The 18,255-nt window shown below is 37.3% G+C and overlaps 1 protein-coding gene across 3 annotated transcripts in view; it reads right to left on the bottom strand.

The window, feature by feature from the left end:
• Positions 1-18,255, bottom strand: part of MSR1 (macrophage scavenger receptor 1) — a 78,683-nt gene that overhangs the window by 42,265 nt on the left and 18,163 nt on the right. For all 3 annotated transcript variants that reach the window (XM_039221170.1, XM_039221176.1, XM_039221183.1), the window contains exons 4-6: positions 14,929-15,341; positions 10,163-10,349; positions 112-192 (exon numbers count right to left, since the gene is read on the bottom strand). In XM_039221170.1, the coding sequence (XP_039077101.1) occupies positions 112-192; positions 10,163-10,349; positions 14,929-15,341 (681 nt within the window). The remainder of the gene's footprint in view (positions 1-111; positions 193-10,162; positions 10,350-14,928; positions 15,342-18,255) is intronic.

Genomic DNA, 18,255 nt, shown 5'->3' with positions numbered 1-18,255 from the left:
CACACACACACACACACTCCACAGGAGACAAATCGAATAACTGTTTCGCCCTACACACATCCATATGACCTGGCCCTACAGTGTATGATTAAGTGGTTACTATTACCATACCTACTGCACCTGGAATGCCTCGCGGACCACTTTCTCCAGCGGGACCTCTATCTCCTTTTTCACCTGGGGGTCCAGGAGGACCTTTAAAAAAATAAATTACAATTACTGATCAAAGTTTGAAAACACAGGTAAAATGGATTTATCATGTTAAGCAGGGGTGCCTCGGTGGCTCAGCTGGTTACGCGTCCGACTTTGACTCATGGTTTGGGAGTTTAAGTCCCACATTGGGCTCACTGCTGTTAGTGCAGAGCCTGCTTCAGATCCTCTGTCTTCCTCTCTCTGCCCCTTCCCCGTTTGTTCACTGTCTCAAAAATAAACAAACATTAAAAAAATTTTTTTTAAAAAATGATGGTTCTATAAGTAAATCCAAAGTCTTTTCTTTCTTGTGCAATAACAAAGAATGAGTAAGACTGACCTTCCTGAATGGAGGTATGCCCTGCTATGGCAGAGTGCAATGCTCTATCCTGATAAGGAGGAGATAGCCCTAAAATAGACAACTTAATTATGTATTACATATTTATGTGTGCCTACCATTTTTCTAGGTTCTGAGTACCCAGAAGCAGAGAAAGACCGTGAGTCAATGATGGCATAAACCCACATCAGTATTGTATACATACTAGGCAAATTTCACTCTATTGAGTTAGATGTTATCTGGAAACTGTAAGGGCATATCAATCATGTGTGATCCACACATAGTAGACAACCCAAAACCATCTTGCTGAAAATGACAAACTCAGACATTTGTTCGAGCGATGCAAATCAGCAGGAGGGGCAATGGTTCAAAAGCCTTTATTGAGAGAGTAGAATTTGAAAGGTAGTTTGAAGAATGGGTAGAATGAGGTGAAAGAATTCTTGGTAAGTGGGAGAGACATGGGGAAAGGTAGGAAGGTGAAAATAAGTAAAAGAGCAACCTCTCACATACAGATTATTTTCTTTTTGACCGTGCAAATTTATTTTCTCTTATGTATGATTTTTTAAATAACATTTCTTTTTTTCTAGCCTTATTGTAAGAATAACTTAATTGTTAAGTTTTGGGGGGAGTCAAAAGTTATACGTTCCTTTTCAAGTGCACAGCTCAGTGCCCCTAACCCCTGCATTACTCAACTCGAGTTGCATGAAGTGGAATGACTAAATAGGTATAGATATTACAAAATAAGTTGGAGAGGTTTCAGGGAAAAGTTTGACTAGGCCTCACAATTTCACAAGTGACCCAAGTGACCCCTGAGTATGGAATTTGATCAGTACTGATGTAGTCTTTGACTCTTCTATGCCCAGCAAAACAGAAACCTAGTGATTCCCTCTGTAGAATGATGGCACTTTGGAACTTTAAGGTAGACCTGCTAGCATTCCTTCTTGCACATGGACTGCGCAGGACAAGCATGAACCCCTTTCCTTAACGCAGAACATTCTACAATCTTCCTTTCAACTCCAGAAGGAACAAACAAACTTGGATATACCACAGAATAATAAGTAGTGATGTCTTAAAAGAGGTACTTTTGGGGAGCCTGGGTGGCTCAGTTGGGTAAGCATTCAGCTCTTGATTTGAGCTCAGGTCACGGTCTCATGGTTGTGAGACCGAGCCCCATGTCAGGCTCTGTGTTAACTATGGAGCTTGCTTGGGATCCTCCCTCTCCCTTGCTCGCTCTCTCCCTCCCTCTCTCAAAATAAGTAAATAAACATTTTAAAAAATAATTAAAAAACTAAAGGAGGCATTATCAATCACTGTGGTTCAGCCAAATACATAGCCCAAGGATGATACACAACTATATTTAGCCTCCGAGCACTTGTTGACAAATTTTACTCAGGTGGGAAATGAAATACCTGAAGAATGTGAAGAGAGGACCACATAAATAAAGATTGTCTCATGAAAAAGTACATTCCGTTCATTCCCTTTGTTTCTTTTGAAGTCTCTTCCCTTCTTCCCTCCATTTTCCTGGTCTGTTCTATTTTTCAAGGTCCAACTTAGAGTTTAGAAACTTTCTTCCCTGGTTACTCAATTTTCAAGATATTCTCTTCAGTGTCACATTGTCCCTTTCTCTTCATGTGCAATATGGGGCAGTAATATTTTACTGTATTTTCATTATGAAAGCAATGCTACCGATCATAAGAAATATAAACGCCTAGGAAAAATATAATTTGTAATTCTATCATCTTTTTATTTAAATGTTTATTTATTTTGAGAGACAGAGAGCAAAAGCATTGGAGAGGGAAAGAGAATCCCAAGCAGGTTCCACACTGTCAGCACAGAGCTTGATGTGGGGCTCAATGTCACAAACCATGAGATCATGACCTGAGACGATATCGAGTCAGACATTCAACCAACTGAGCTATCCCAATAATTCGATCATCTTGAGAGAATAACCATTCATATTTATTTCCTGTGTGTACACTTTGGTTTGGCTGCCTATTTTTTTTTTCACATAATCACGTAAACAAATTCCCCTAAGCTATAGCTTACTGTTGGACACACATATTTTCATGTTGCACAAGAACATCATGGTTTTACATCAGTGAGAATCTGTACGCATCCCCCATTGCTTGCAGAAGGCAGACCTTCCCAACAGTAGGGGTTATATCTCCACCACCAAGAACACAAATGTGGTTCAGTCATCTCTACGCAGTGACAAAGTTAGGGTAAGCAAGATGGAAAGATGCAATTTGCAGCCCGGAGTTTGCTGAGCAAAGAGAAAGGAAGCAAATCCACAGCACTCAAGGTGGTATTTAAAAAAAAAAAAGTGCACAAGGAAAGATTTTGATTTAGAAATTAGAGCTCAAAAGCAAGACACAGACATTTCAGGAAAAAGGGGAATGTGTGAGACAAGAAACAAGGGACTCACAGACTAGATCTAGGCTCTTAGCCTCTACAATTATGAATGTGCACCACTTGGGGCATCTGGGTGGTTCAGTCAGTTAAGCATATGACTTTGGCTCAGGTCATGATCTTGTGGTGTGTGAGTTTGAGCCCCATGTGTGCTCACAACACAGAACCTGTAGCCTGCCTTGTATTTTGCATCTCCCTCTCTCTCTCTCTGCCCCTCTGCTGCTCATGTTCTGTTTCTCTCTCAAGAATAAATACTTAAAAAAATTAGAAAAAAAGAGTGTTCACCATTTATTCAGCAAGTAGGAAACAGAACTCTGTCACAAACACTATCCTTACAATTATTTTGCAGGTAACTGTATAGAGCTCTAATGGAGAATGAATTCAATTATGACAACTATTTCTATGTTATTTTTTATAATTCTGAGTCAAAAATCCCTCTCTGTATTTTTATATAAAATAATGATACCAGGATTCTGAATCCCAGAGTGAGAAAACCAAATAAGCCTTGAAGACTTCTCCCTGGGTGTGTGAGATGTTACATTTTTATTGTTATTTTATTCTGCATGTAACATTAATCTCACTTATTATATTATGTTTCATTTTTATACATTGTTATTATCTCTTCCACTGCCTAGAATGAAACGTGGAAAGTATCTCAATAAATATTTTTAGTGTCTCTTACATATTCTGGATGGGAAAGAAGTATACAGATCGTATACCAGTTTTCTCTTAGCTTTGTGTGTAGAATTTCTAAGAACACTGTCAAAATAACTCTCTCATGCTACCCTACAAGAGTGGTCTCTTCTCTCCATCCCTGCTGGGGTTTAGCTCACATCCTAATCCATCCTGCAGCTGGACTATTCTAGACTTTTTTTTTTTTAATCTGGTCGGGATGTATTGTATCTATTTCACTGTCATATTTCTTTAAGTTCCAGCTTTAAAAAATAGTATCGTCATCAACTATACAAAAATATAGCTAGCTATTCTGCCGCATTATGGAAAAAAGAATAAAGAACTTAAAGTCAGGAGACTTAGTTTCTTTGCAGTTGCCTTCTTTGTTCCGAATTACTATTTAGTCTCTCAAAATTCTATTCCATAATCCCATCAATAACCACCTCTGTACATCGATGAATGGACATAATGCTACCTGTCATCTCCCTTGCTAACAAATGTCAAGACTAGATCATTATTGCCTAAAATGTATGATTTGCTCTAGTTCAAGAAGGCATAAGAATTTGCACTATTTTTCTTCAAATTTAATACCTCCTAACTGTAAAGTTACAGGGATAATTCGTAAGCACTGCAGCAATACTTTGCCATGGACAATTCCCTCCATAAAACACACATACAAGATCTATTACTTAGCTCCCTCCCTATGATTTTTTTTAAAAGAAAAACTAAGATTTCTATACAGCCACAAAAAAGAACTGGTTTAGAATACTTGGTAACCATAAATATCAGGGATCAAAATTATACAGTTCACTGGAAAAGCAAACCCAGCCATATCATATCATTTAAAATCCTCAGATGATACCGAAGAACTAATAATGTCTGCCTAAATTTCCAGAGCTATGCTTCTCTGTGTCCTATTCATGATGATCATACATTTTCTACTTCAGTCTTAATCTTGCCTTATATTTAGATCATCATAAAAATCTGCCAAATCTTCTTGGCTATTGGTTCTTAAACCTGCCTCTCTCTTTTTCTTTTAGTTTCCATGCTCATTGATTTAGGTATCTTTAATCTGGAAGAGCCCTCAGAAGTTTCTTAGTCGAACTGACAGATAGATGGGTCAGAGAGAGTAAATTGTCCAAGGTTTTAAAAGCTGGTTGGGTAAAACCGGAAATAGACCATTTCTTTCCTGACATTCTAGGCTATCCTACTCCACATTTAATTGACTTTGCTTTTGGCAGCTCTTTTTCCATTTTTTTCTGGGATGAATTTTTCCTTTACCTAGTGGTAAAAGACACATTTTTTAAAATCACAATTAGTTGTACACATCTCCAAATTTAAATTCTTTTTTCCATTTTTTCTGGGATGAATTTTTCCTTTACCTAGTGGTGAAAGACACATTTTTTAAAATCACAATTAGTTGTACACATCTCCAAATTTAAATTCTTTCAATTGTTTATTCTTCTTCCCTTTTTGTTTATTTTCAATTTGTTTAATGTTTTATTTGTTTGTGTGAGAGAGAGACAACATGAGCAGGGGAAGGTCAGAGAGAGAGGGAGACACAGAATCTGAAACAAATTCCAGGCTCTGAGCTGGCTGTCAGCACAGAGCCCGACGCGGGGCTCAAACCCATGAACCATGAGATCATGACCTGAGCCAAAGTCGGACGCTTAACCGACTGAGTCACCCAGGTGCCCCTGTCTTCCCTTTTTAAAAAAATCTTAATGTTTATTTATTTTTGTGAGAGAGAGGCAGAGCATGAGTGGGGCAGGGGCAGAGAGAGAGGGAGACACAGAATGTGAAGCAGGCACCAGCTTCATCCAGGCCTGATCCAAAGCTCGAACTCACAAACTGCAAGATCATGACCTAAGCTGAACTTAAGACACTTAAGGGACTGAGCCACCCAGGCGCCCCTCTTCTTCCTTGATATGAATATGTATATGTATGTATATGAATATATATATGCTTTTAGATCCTGGAAGGAAAATTTGTTTAAAATTTCATTTCAAATAAACATCACATTCTCTTTTCTCACCAGCGAGCCATATTGTATTTCATTCCTCTTAACTCCTCTCCTTGAATGTTTACTGACTTTGTTTCTTTAAATCATACTATGTCTCACTCCCTACCAAACTCTACTTCAGTGTTTCAATGATGAAACTCCACTTAATCCTTAAGACTCTAATGACTATAATTACTTGATAAATGTGTTAAAATATCTTTGTCTCTTTTATCTCATGATTACTTAACAGTTGTTGTAATTAAGAGGGACCCAAAGATGGCTATTCTTACAATCCACAAATGATAAAGCACTCATTAACTTGTACAATTCATTTTTCCTGGGTTACAGTTCGACAAGGATTTATTAAAAATTTGTCTTGTGAAGGGGCGTCTGGGTGGCTCAGTCGGTTGGGCGACTGACTTCGGCTCAGGTCATGATCTTGCAGTTGGTGGGTTCGAGCTCCACGTCGGGCTCTGTGCTGACAGCTCAGAGCCTGGAGCCTGCTTCAGAGTCTGTGTCTCCCTCTCTCTCTGATCCTCCCCTGCTCATGCTGTCTCTCTCTCTCTCTCTCTCTCTCAGAAATAAATAAAAAACATTTTAAAAAAATTAAAAAAATAAAAATTTGTCTTGTGTTTACAGGTCATAGAAAATATTTTTTGAAAAGCCCCAGATTTTAAGGAATGTATTGTTTCTAAGAAGAGGCAACACTGAATTAGAAGACAAGGTGAAGTAATTTTAGATATGACTATCATGTGAAGATTTCTCTTATGAAAGAATACCTAATGTTCCGGGTGCCTGGGTGGCTCAGTTGGTTAAGCATCTGACTTCCACTCAGGTCATGACCTCATGGTCTATGAGTTCACGCCCTGTGTCAAGCTCTGTGCTAACAGCTCAGAGCCTGGAGCCTGCTTCGGATTCTAGGTCTCCCTCCTCTCTGTCCCTCCCCTGCTTGTGCTCTGTTTCTCTCTGTCTCAAAAGTAAACAAACATAAAAAAAAAAAAAAGATGTCAGAAAGAGTATTACTGTGATGGAACTAGAGAAGGCTTCAGATATTAGATGGACACTGGATGAAAGACATGATATTTTCAGATACAAAGAGAAGAGAAGATATTTCAAGCGAAGGCAAAGGCATGAGTCAGGATATAAAAAGCACTTGGTATATCAGAATGATACATTGAGTCAAGCAAAGTATTTGGAATCACAAAGGGAAAAGGGAGAGAATCAGGTATTTAAAAGTGGTTGAATACACATTACAGAAGATCTTGAAGTCTTCAGAAAGAAACACAATTATGTTTCCCTTCCTTTCTCTTCCCTATGAGGAAGTGATAGGCAAGTTTATAATCGAGGGTTTCTTTTCAGGAAGACATTTTAACAAGAGTGCAGATAGGATTAGTCTGAAAGATTGAGGAAGGAAACGATTGGGAGACTATTTCAATAGTCTGGTGGAGCAGTGTCAAGAAAAGTTTACCCAGGAATATAAAGAAGCAACAAGGGGATAGAGAATATAGAACCTAAGAACTAATGGCAAACTCGGCAGAAGGACTAAAAACAATTAAAATTTCCATGTTGGAAATCTAGAAAATTGACACTGCTGTTACAAAGTGTGACTTAAGGAGAACAAAGTGCTAGTTTCACTTATTTATTCAACGCATCTATAACTGCCCGCCCACTGGACAGCCAGCACTGTAACAGGTGCTGGGGAGGCACAGATAAACCAGAGAGGCAACACTCAACCTCATGGAACACACAAGCTATTACAGAAGATGTATCCTAAACAAATAAGCAAATGCAGAGATGAAACAATTTCATGCAGTGGTAAGTATTATGAGGAATCTAAAGCAAATGATGACATAAAGGGATGGGGGTGAAAATGAGAATAGAGGAGGAAAAACATTACCCCTAAAAAAAGTGTTTTAGGGTGGCTCTGAGGAGTGGAGTTCCAAGAGAAGAATGTTTCAAGAGACAGGGCAGGAGGGCAGAGCACATGATGGACAGTAAGAAGTGAAACTAGCACTTCCTCCTTTGTAACTTACACTTTTTAATAGCACTTTCTTTCTTCCAGACTTCCGAGCTAGACAGAGGGAATGCCAGAGGGGAAATGGGAAAATGAGGGCAGGTAAATAGGTGCATATGTGAGACCAAGGAGGAATTGAGATTTATTCCAAATCAATGTGGAAAATATTGGTGGGTCTTCTGCATGAGAGCTAAAATATCTACCATTTTTTATACCACCTGTTTGCCTCTACGTTATATAGGATGGATTAAAAGTAGAATCAGGGAGAACAAGTGAGAAGCTGATGTAGTGCATCAGCCGAATATAGTTACTTGCATTAAAATAGTGACAGAGGAGACAGTGAGAAGTGGGTTTTTTTGTTTGTTTGTTTGTTTTTTGTTTTTTTTTTTTTGCAATAGTGTATGTAACAAGAGTTAACAGGCCTTATAGATGGATCAGATGTAGGAACTGACAGAAAGACATCAAAGGCAGCTTCTGAGATCTTGGGGTGAGTAGCTCATTAGATAATGATGGAGCTGACACATAAGCCCAGGAGCTCAACAGACTGGCCGAGGGTATGGGGTGGGACGCTCGAGAATCAAGAGTTTGGTTTTGGATTTACAAAATTTAGGGTCTTTATTTGAAATCCAAAGTAGAGTTATCTAATTGTTAGAGGGAATGTTGACTAATGCAAATTTTTTCTTTATCAGCTGTTAAAATGTCATAATTAAAGAATGCAAGCAACATGTTCTATATAAGTAAGTTATAAAGCACAATAATAAAGAGAATAGCCCTGCAGCATAAAAATCAAGAAACAGGTATCTATTTGATTGCTCCCTGATCTCATTCATCTTCTTCCTTTTCAGAGCTAAACATTAACTTGAATTTTGTGGTTCCCACTTACCTGCACTTGAAAAGCTACCATTCTCATTACATATGTATGCATCTATAAGTATACATAATTTACTTTTGCTAAATTATGAGCATGAGAAACAAAATTTATACTATAGATAGTCTTCTGGGGCTTGCTTTAATTTTTTCCCCTGTAAATACTTGGATATTAGACTAAAAATATTTTCCTAGTGTTATGTAATAAAAATTTCATGGATTTCTGTTAGTTACTAATAAAATAAAAGTGTTAAAATCACAAAATAGAGTTTAACAGACTTGAATAAGAGGATCTAACATGAATTGAAGTAGAATTGCCCAAGAAAGAGTACAGAGGCCTGTGAAGAAGCAGAATTGAAAGAGACCGATGATGATAATGATCCTGAACTATGATTAAGTGATAGACTTAAATCTACAAACTGGAGAAGTAAAACAAATGTGAAATGAATCCATTCTCAATATAAGAAACACAATTAGTGAAACTGGAAGTAATAGAGACAAGAAGAATGACCAGCAGATTTGGAGCAATCATTTTTTTAACAGCAAGGAAAGCCAAAAAAGTCTCCAAAATCTTCTTGGTGCTTCTGGCAGAAAGAAAAAGTCAATGAGAAAAATCTCAATCAATCTAAAAGTAGACAAGAAAGGGAAGCAAAAGAATCACAGAACTGGACAAAAGCAGCACAAAATAAGATGGGAGAAATAGGTACAGTGAAAAGAAATGGTTAGACTGCATATTTTTAAATGTATGCTGGGGCTCCTGGCTGGCTCAGTCGGTAGAGATCCCAGCCCCACGTTGAGTGTGTAGAGATTACTTAAAAGTAAAATCTTTTTTTTTTTTTTTTAGTTTATCTGAGAAAGGGGAAGAGAAAGCAAGCTTGCGTGCATGTGCGCGCACACACACGCACGCATGTGTACGCTAGCAGGGGAGGGGCAGGGAGGGAGAGAAGACCCAGGATCCGCGCTGACAGCAGCAAGCCCAGGGTAGGTGGGGCTCACACTCAGGGACCACAAGATCATGACTTGAACCGAAGTCAGATGCTCAACCAACTGAGGTACCCAGGTGTTCCTCCAATAATATCTTTTTAAAAAAGTGTTCTTTATATAAGATGAACCCAATACAAAGTAAAACATGGGGAAAAAAATTCAAAATATAAATAAAATCTAGAGTAAAAATATATACTATGTATATATTAATTTAAAAATCGGTAAGATTCAATTTACCACGGTTTGCCAACAGGAATTAAAGAAGAAATTGACAAATTTACTGTTAGTTTGTAGAGTTCAAAAACCTTTCTAATTAAGTATACAGCCAGGTAAGGAGAAAGAGAGAATTGGAGGTTTTGAAAAACAGAATTAACAAGTTTGATTTGTGGACAGGGAGAGACTTTGGTGCCTTACAGAAAACTTGTATTCATTTTCATTAATATGGGATATTTTGAATAATGACTCATTAGAGCTTAAAGACATTTTGTTTAAAACATTTTCAATTAAAGAATACCAAGATGCTGATATCTGACCATGTCTCGGTAAGATCTCAAAATTCCTTTCCTTGGATATTTGTAGTAAACATATGCTCAAAAACTATTTAATACCATAGGATTTCAAACACCAAATCTCTGCACATATCAGTACATTTTAATACATTGGTTTCTGGAGGAATGAGAAAATATTTTACCTTGAATTAAAGTGATATTTTTCAACGTCTGAGAGTGTTCCCAATCTTTCAGTCTGAGATCATTAGTGATATTATTCAGTAGTTTCACTTCTCCTTTTATTTCCTGTTCCAAATTCATTTGTTTTTCTTTCATAGACATAATTTCTGCTGATGCATTGTACACACGCTCCTCTAATCTATTCATGTCCTGTGAAACATAAGCAAGCACCCGCAATTTTTACTGCATACATAATTACCAAATATGTGAGTTTAAGAAGCCCTGGAAGCCAGGTGCTTTTTTAAAAATAGTGCTATAGAACACTGTGGAATGAGAATGTAGAAATTAGAGAACAGTAATTTTTTGGCTTTGAAGCATTTCCTCTTTTAACTGAATGGCTAAATTTTTACACCCTCTGTCCTTGCAGAATTAGTTGACTATATCCAAGACATGCTTTGATTCCTACGTGTATACATGTGGAAATGCTAAAAATGAAACAAAAACTTGTTGTATGATTTGTATCAGAAGTGGAATTTCTTTGTACTGTACTTAGAATACCTACATATTCTAATTCTGTGAATTTGACAGAATTTATATATTAAGCTGCTTTGTAGCAATAATAAAGTTTAATGTCGTAATTCTCAGTGGTAATGAACACTCACGATAGGTTTTCACATTCAGTAAAATCTCAACTAGAATTTTAACAATTTCTTACTCTCAATTTTTATTATCTCTGTATTTGAGATATCATTAGTGTATGTTTTCAAATACATGTATGTTTTGTGTGCATTTATATACATAGGTGCGTACAGAGATAGAGAATAGATATACTGCATTGTAGAATATTCTTTCATTTTTCACTCAAAAATATAGATATTTACCTATTAAAATATTCAGAGACTACATTATTTTAAATAATTCAGTGAATTATATTTATATATTTTTTGTAATTCAAGATTCCTCGAGATCAAGTTTTGAGCTGCATACTTTTTTTTAACTTTTTAAAGCAATGTTGCAATGAACTACACACACACACACACACACACACACTCACACATATATACATATATATTTACATATTTGTACAAGTACTTCTGTAGGACAGCTTCCTGCGAGTAGATCTGATCAGAGGCACTAAATGTTAAACATTTTGTTCAATACTGCCACAGTGTCCCCCAATATATGGCACTAGTTTTTAAATCTTATTCATCATATATCAGTATCTACTTTTGCACCCAAATATGCTGGGTACCTTCAACATATTTAAGTTTGCAGAGTGAAGAGTAAATACATAACACATCATTCTATTTATTTGGGTTTTCAATTATGAGGAGGTCAAATATATAGTCATAAAGTTTTTCATAATGTTTATTACTTTTCCTTTCAAGATGTTGGCTTGGTTTTCTTTTCAGTGTTGGTGTTTGTTTCTGAGGTAGCAAACCTTCTCATCCATCTGGCTACAATTTCTGTCTCTCTATTCTAATTTGGTCGCATCCTCTGTCTTCATGGTATGCTCTAGACTTTTCTAAGGAGATCTCTGCCTAACTGCCGATGGATGCTCATTTCCCACTGGCATATGGAAATAAGCCAGGGACATATCACTCCCTAATCCGAGTACAAAGATAAAATTACATTTGCCTTGATTTGACAAGTTGAGGTGAGTGGGTCAAGGCAGTCAGGGTGTAAAGCCTTTGAAGTAAATGAACAGATACCTAGATTTGCCTCTTCCGTGGCACCACACTCAAGCAGAGAAGCTGATCAAATTATACCATTCTAACTCTGCCTTCCCCCATCCAAAACCCTGTTCTGTTATCTCTACCCTCTATCTCCTCCTTCCTCAACTATTTGGCATTTTCCCCATAAAATACATATGTCATGATAATGAAAAGTACAACACAGGGAATAAGGGAATATAGTCAACAATACTGTGATAACATTTGTGGACAGACAGTGACTACATTTTCGTGGTGAGTACTGAGTACCGTACAGACTGTCAAGTCACAATGCCATATACCTGACACAGCATTGGATGCCAACTGAGCTTCAATAATAAAAGAAATACAAACTGAAAAAAATATGTATAAGGTAGAATGGTGAGCATGGAGGTTCGTAAAGCACAGCAACATAAAAACTATGCGCAGCTGCATCTGGGTGGCTGCAGACGGCTGCGGGCACAAGTCAGCAGCTCCAGGTACCCAGTGAGCAGAGGTCGGGGGGCTGGTAGCTGACTTTGCTACCAAAATCCTAGTTCCTGCCCATGTTCTTCACACACAAAGCTGAAGTTTTTTATTCCCTTTTCTGAAAACTGCATATGGTGCTCGAATTAGCCAGATTACACTTGCAATCGCTTTTATGGGGAAGAGGGAAAATGTTTTTTATTGTTTTAAAGAAGCCTGTCCAGCGGCCATACACACCTTCCAGACTCTCCCATCAGTGGCCCTGCTGGAAACTGGCATTTAATTTCTCAGTCTTAAAGCCCTTTCTATGAACAATGGATATGATGAATTCCCACCTCTCTCTCATTTTGTGCTGGTGTTCTTTTCCCCCTCAAACTGATGTTTGGTCTGCCTTTGATAGGCATCATGCTGGTATCCCTTATAAGCCTTTCCCTCAAACAGCATTTACTGATTTGGGCATTCATTTAATTTACTTATTCCTGCATTAAGTTAAAGATTCAAAGCTGAATAAAATTGTTTAAGCAATGGGGATGAGAGGCCGGATATTGTTTTCAGTGAGCACACGTGTGCACACACACACACATACATGCACATACGCTAGTACTCACCTAGTTTCTAAATCTCTACAAGTGAGTACTGCCTTACCAAAATAGCTTTGGAAGTCCCTCTACCCCCTTGAACCCTTGTTTCTAAAGCTGGGACCCTGTTCAAAACAGAAGTGCCATCTATCCAAACTCAACCAGTTCACTGATCATCCCATTTTGATTATTTCTAGTGATTACCACTTCAAACATGCTCAGGGTTTCTACTGTCTTCCAAATGGTTTCTAATTTGGTTTCCACTTCTGACGTGGAATAGTCTGTAGATATTCCATAGTCTGTACTGAATCTGGGGCACTAGCAGTACCGAATATACCCTGTCTTTCCATGTGGCCCATCTCTCTCTCTCCTCGCCCTACCTCACTGCTCTTCTGTTTTTACATAAACTAATATATCTTCTCTTTCCTCTTTCCCTCCAACTTAATCAGTTATTAGTCTTTTCACCGAAATTTTACTCATCTGTCTCCCATATTCTTCTACCTTGTGGACAGCTGCTTCTTTGTGAATCTCTCTCCCCCTTCGTAGCCCAAGTCCTTGATATGACAAAGCAGCTGATATGCTTACATACTTATTAACAGTGTGGGAAACACAGTGAGATTTTGGGAGAGGTGACATAGAACAGAGTACCAAGGTGGGTTTGGGGTGAGGTTTACCAACAAAGGCACCCTACTTATAGAGCCATGCCATTGTCTTCTGACACCTTAAAATCAGGATCGTGTGAAACTTAAAAGTTCTGAATGATTATACCTGACAAATAAACATGTAGACTATTCTTCCTTAACCTGTTTTGTCTGTTCTCTAGTCAATATTTTAGTTGGTTTTCCTCTAATGTTACAACTCTAGAGGCTTACTGCTGCTCTACAGGTGGTATCCATTTTTTAAAAATCACTCCAGTTAATACACTATCTATACAGAAAACAACTTCACTAATCAAATGTGGTTCTATTCAAATAAAATCTAACACCAAGATGCCAATATTGCTTCGCTAAGGGTGAAAATTCTTATTTCCCATAATTAAGGCTTCACATTAATTATGATCTTAGGTCCTAGAAATTTTGTGATGTAAAGATTATTTTATCACGTGAGTAGTTAAATTTTAGTCATCTGGTTATTTTTTCATGGAATGGAGCAATGACAATTATTTAACAAAAACCTGCACAATTTTGAAATGAGGGGATTTCTTCTTAATTTCTTTCTCATCAATACAGAGTAATCCAGCAGGTTGGCCATGCCAATAGTCTACAGAAGAGGTGAGAATACTATGATCCAAGGGCCAAAGTCTGTTTTCATGAAGAGTGACTAATTGGATCATGGCTTCCCTTGTGGGTCTACATACTGTCTATGGCTGCTTTGGCACAAGAATGGCAGACTTGAAGAGGTGCAACAGAGATCTTAGAATCCCCAGAGACTAAAATGTTTACAGCTGGCCCTTTACACAGAAGCTTTTGCTGACAAGCTGGTCTAAACATGTCTTGTTCTCTTATCCTGTGTATTTGATCTTATGATAAAAATAAGATGCTGTATATATCATTCCAAATTTAACTCTAATTATACTGATCTCTACACATTACAACTTATGTATACTTCTTGGGAATGACAAAATAAACTATTTTTAAATTTAGATTTTGTATGTATCCATGAGGTTTCCATTTCTTTGATGATGAAGAAACTTGGGTCTGTTGTAAAATTTACAAATATAGAGTATCTACTAAGATCATCTAAAAATTATAATTGGCTTAGACAGTCTCAAGAGGTAGTATAACAGGATTTATAAAATAAAATACCTTAAGAGAGTCTATATTCAATGGAAAAAATTCACCCTCTGTTGGGAATCTGGAGAAGACACTAAGTAAATTCACGTAAGACCTTCTGGTAGGATTACCTGAGCAATCAGGGTAAGTCAGATGATGTTGAACTGGAGCTTGCAAATTTTGTTTTCTTGAACTGCCTGAGGACACAGGATCTAGATGGATTCAGCCCTGACATGTGACCTTCTAATACAAAAATTCTTACCTCTTGCTGTTTCATTGTATTATCTTGGACTTTGCCATTCAGTGTTTGAATATTGAGCTGCAAATCAAGCAATGTGGTATTCAGACTGATTAATGACTTGGAGATTTCATCTACTGCATTTCCGTGTCCCTGAACTGAGGAAACCAAGGTACTCAGCTGGAGAAGAACATCACTGAATCTTTGATCAGTCACCAGACTAAAATTTTGGAAATGCTCTGAATCTATGAGATTGGCTTCTGTATCTGAAAGAAATTGGATTCTCTTCTCCATGTTGTTCATTTGTTCCATAACACCTTCTCGAAATCTCATCTCTTCTTCGCTGTCATTTGCTTTTCCTATGAGACTTTGAGATATATCGTTTCCATTAATTGAACCAACTGTACAATTCTTCATTTCCCACTTCAGGAGTTGTGCTGTATATTTAAGTAAAAATAAACAGAGTCATGACCTGTAGACTTAAATGTACACACCATTCCATTCTGTACCATTCCATTCCATTGTAACATTTTGCATGCTATCCTAACTAAACCAGGTATTTATTTTACATATACAATGTATGAACCATACTACACATATTGCCAAGAGGAAGACAGTATCCTTTTCCCACTTTACTTTAGAATTTATTCCAGGATCAAGTCATTCTTTCTGAATTGCTGCTTCTATGCATCTTCTGAGCCACTGCATTTGGCTTTGACAGTGAGAGTAAATCTACAGACTGTGAAGTGCATTGTATCCTACCCCTCAAGGTATGTTAGGATAAAATGAGATAATGCTTAACACAACATCAGAAGCAAGCATGATGAATATGTTAGCAGTTATGAAGATAAATGATGTGACAAAACAATATGTAGTAAAAGTAGTATTCGTGTTATCCACTGGATGAACAAATTGTTGGCTCATCTTCCTCATCCAATCACTTAAGCTGGCAGAGAATTGTCATTTTTGGTTTATACAGGCCTAGTTTATTATTGGTAGAACAGGAAATTGGGCAAATAATTTTTTTCACTTTAAAAAATATTGTTTTTATAAGATTCCTCTTTACTTATTATAAAATACATATTCAGGACAGAGAAATTTTGAAAGCTAGGAAACGAAGAATAATAATTGACCACTAATCTCACTATCCTAAGTTAAATTAATATTTTGGTGTGTGTATACCAAGTCTGTCTCTCTTTTTTCACTAGCATACAACTATTACAAAAAATAATTTTAATACCTACACTGTATTCTCTGCATGGATCTACCTGATTTGTTTAATAACCCCCCCCCACTTCATTTGTTCTGTTTTTACTAATAGATCCAATGCTTTGATAAACAATCCTTTAAGTAATTATTTCCTGAAAAAGAAAAAAAGAATCTATTAAACGATATTTGGGAAATATACAGAGCTGCGGATATGGATTTCCAAATTGGCATATGTTGTCGAAATAAGCAAATTATCCTTCTGAAAGGATCTAGAACAACATGTTTACAGCTTCAAATAGTGAAAAGCGTAAACATTAGCTTTGCAGATAAAAATAATACATAATGATACATAATAAAGGAAATGTTAAATACCATTTTATCCCTAATGGGTGAGAAGATTTTTTTCCTATAGATAATATCTATTTTATTATTTTATCTACATGTGTATCAGTCTTTCATGTTATTTTGAATGCATTTGGTTTTTCATATTTGGCCATTACTAAGCATTAAAAAGAGTAACTTCATACAGCTTAAACATGTATCTACATAAATAGCTATACCTGGTATGTCAGTTTTCTTAGTAACAATGATATGGCAATAGGATTAGCCTCAGAGGTTTTGGAGAATTAAGTGAGATAACATGTAGAAGATCACTAGTTCCACTTTGAGATCAAGGGTACTTGGTAAACAAATGAGAGGCTGGTATTTACCCAGGAACAAGCTGCCTGATTCTAGAATCTAGCTCCATTCCTCAATGACTAGCTTAGGCACTCTGGGAAAACTCTCTTCTTGCTTAAGTTCCTCAAAGATTGAAAAGTAGTAACCACTTCAAAGTGGTGTGGAGAAGAGAAGAAATAAGGTGTGTAAATACCATAGCACATAGATGGCCTATATGAAAATTCAAATTAAAGTGACTTAAACATGCAAGATATGATCTTAGTTAGAGACTACCTTCACTATTTTTAAAGAAGCTGTTTGATAATGATTGCTATTGTAGCTATTATTAGTAATAGGTATGCACCTGTATCTGCAATTAAATTCCAAGTTTTAGAAGTGTATATAATTTAGTATTTAGAGAGAGAGAGTGAGAGCACACAAGTGAGGCAGAGGGAGAGACAGAATCTTAAGCAGGCTGCATGCTCAGTGCAGAGCCCGACACAGGGCTCGATTCCATGACTCTGGGATCAACCTGAGCTGAAATCAAGAGTTGGACACTAAACCTACACCAACACCCAAGTCTCCCAATCCCAATTTTAAAAACCACATTGTATCTTCCTAGTTATATTCTCTTCAAAATTAGCTTATTTGAATGAATGAAATGTCCGACTACATTTTGTTATGACCCCACAAAGTGTGCGTTATTTTATACTTAATTTATCAAGAAGGTGGACAAAAAAGTATATTTCTTAGTTGGATCTCATCACATTTATTACATGAAGTGTGGGGAACAAACTCTGGACCAACGGCCTCAATCATGCATTTAATCCTCTGATTTATTTCCTAAGCACCTTCTATGTACAAAGCATTGTCAGAGCAACTCCAGGACAATAAAACTGTGATGGGATTTAGACTGTAATAGAGACCCCACTAACAGTTTTCACAAAACTAGTTCAAAGATGTCCCTTAAAAATTTTCCTTTCATATGGGGCGCCTGGGTGGCTTAGTCGGTTAAGCGTCCGACTTTCGCTTAGGGCATGATCTCGCGGTTCGTGGGTTCGAGCCCCGCGTCGGGCTCTGTGCTGACTGCCAGCTCAGAGCCTGGAGCCTGTTTCAGTCTGTGACTCCCTCTCTCTCTGACCCTCCTCTGCTCACGCTGTCTGTCTCTCTCTCTCCTAGAAATAAAATAAAACATTAAAAAAAAAAAAATTAAAAAAAAAAATTTTCCTTTCATAATGATTATTGCTTTTTTAGGTAGCAGTTAAGAATCCAGTTCCTAGGGGCGCCGGGGTGGCTCAGTCGGTTAAATGTCTGACTTCGGCTCAGGCCATGATCTCATGGTTCGTGGGTTTGAGCCCCACATCAGGCTCTGTGCTGAATGTTTGCTCAGAGCCTGGAGGCTGCTTCAGATTCTGTGTCTCCTTCTCTCTCTGCCCCTCCTCTGCTCACACTCTGTCTTACTCTCTCTCTAAACTAAATAAATGT

This window comes from Hyaena hyaena, unplaced genomic scaffold, assembly GCF_003009895.1.
Source record: "Hyaena hyaena isolate Hyena2069 unplaced genomic scaffold, ASM300989v1 scaffold_17, whole genome shotgun sequence".
Taxonomy (NCBI): Eukaryota; Metazoa; Chordata; class Mammalia; order Carnivora; family Hyaenidae; genus Hyaena; species Hyaena hyaena.
Note: the sequence above shows the minus strand (reverse complement) of the source record. Positions and strands in the feature narration are given on the sequence as shown.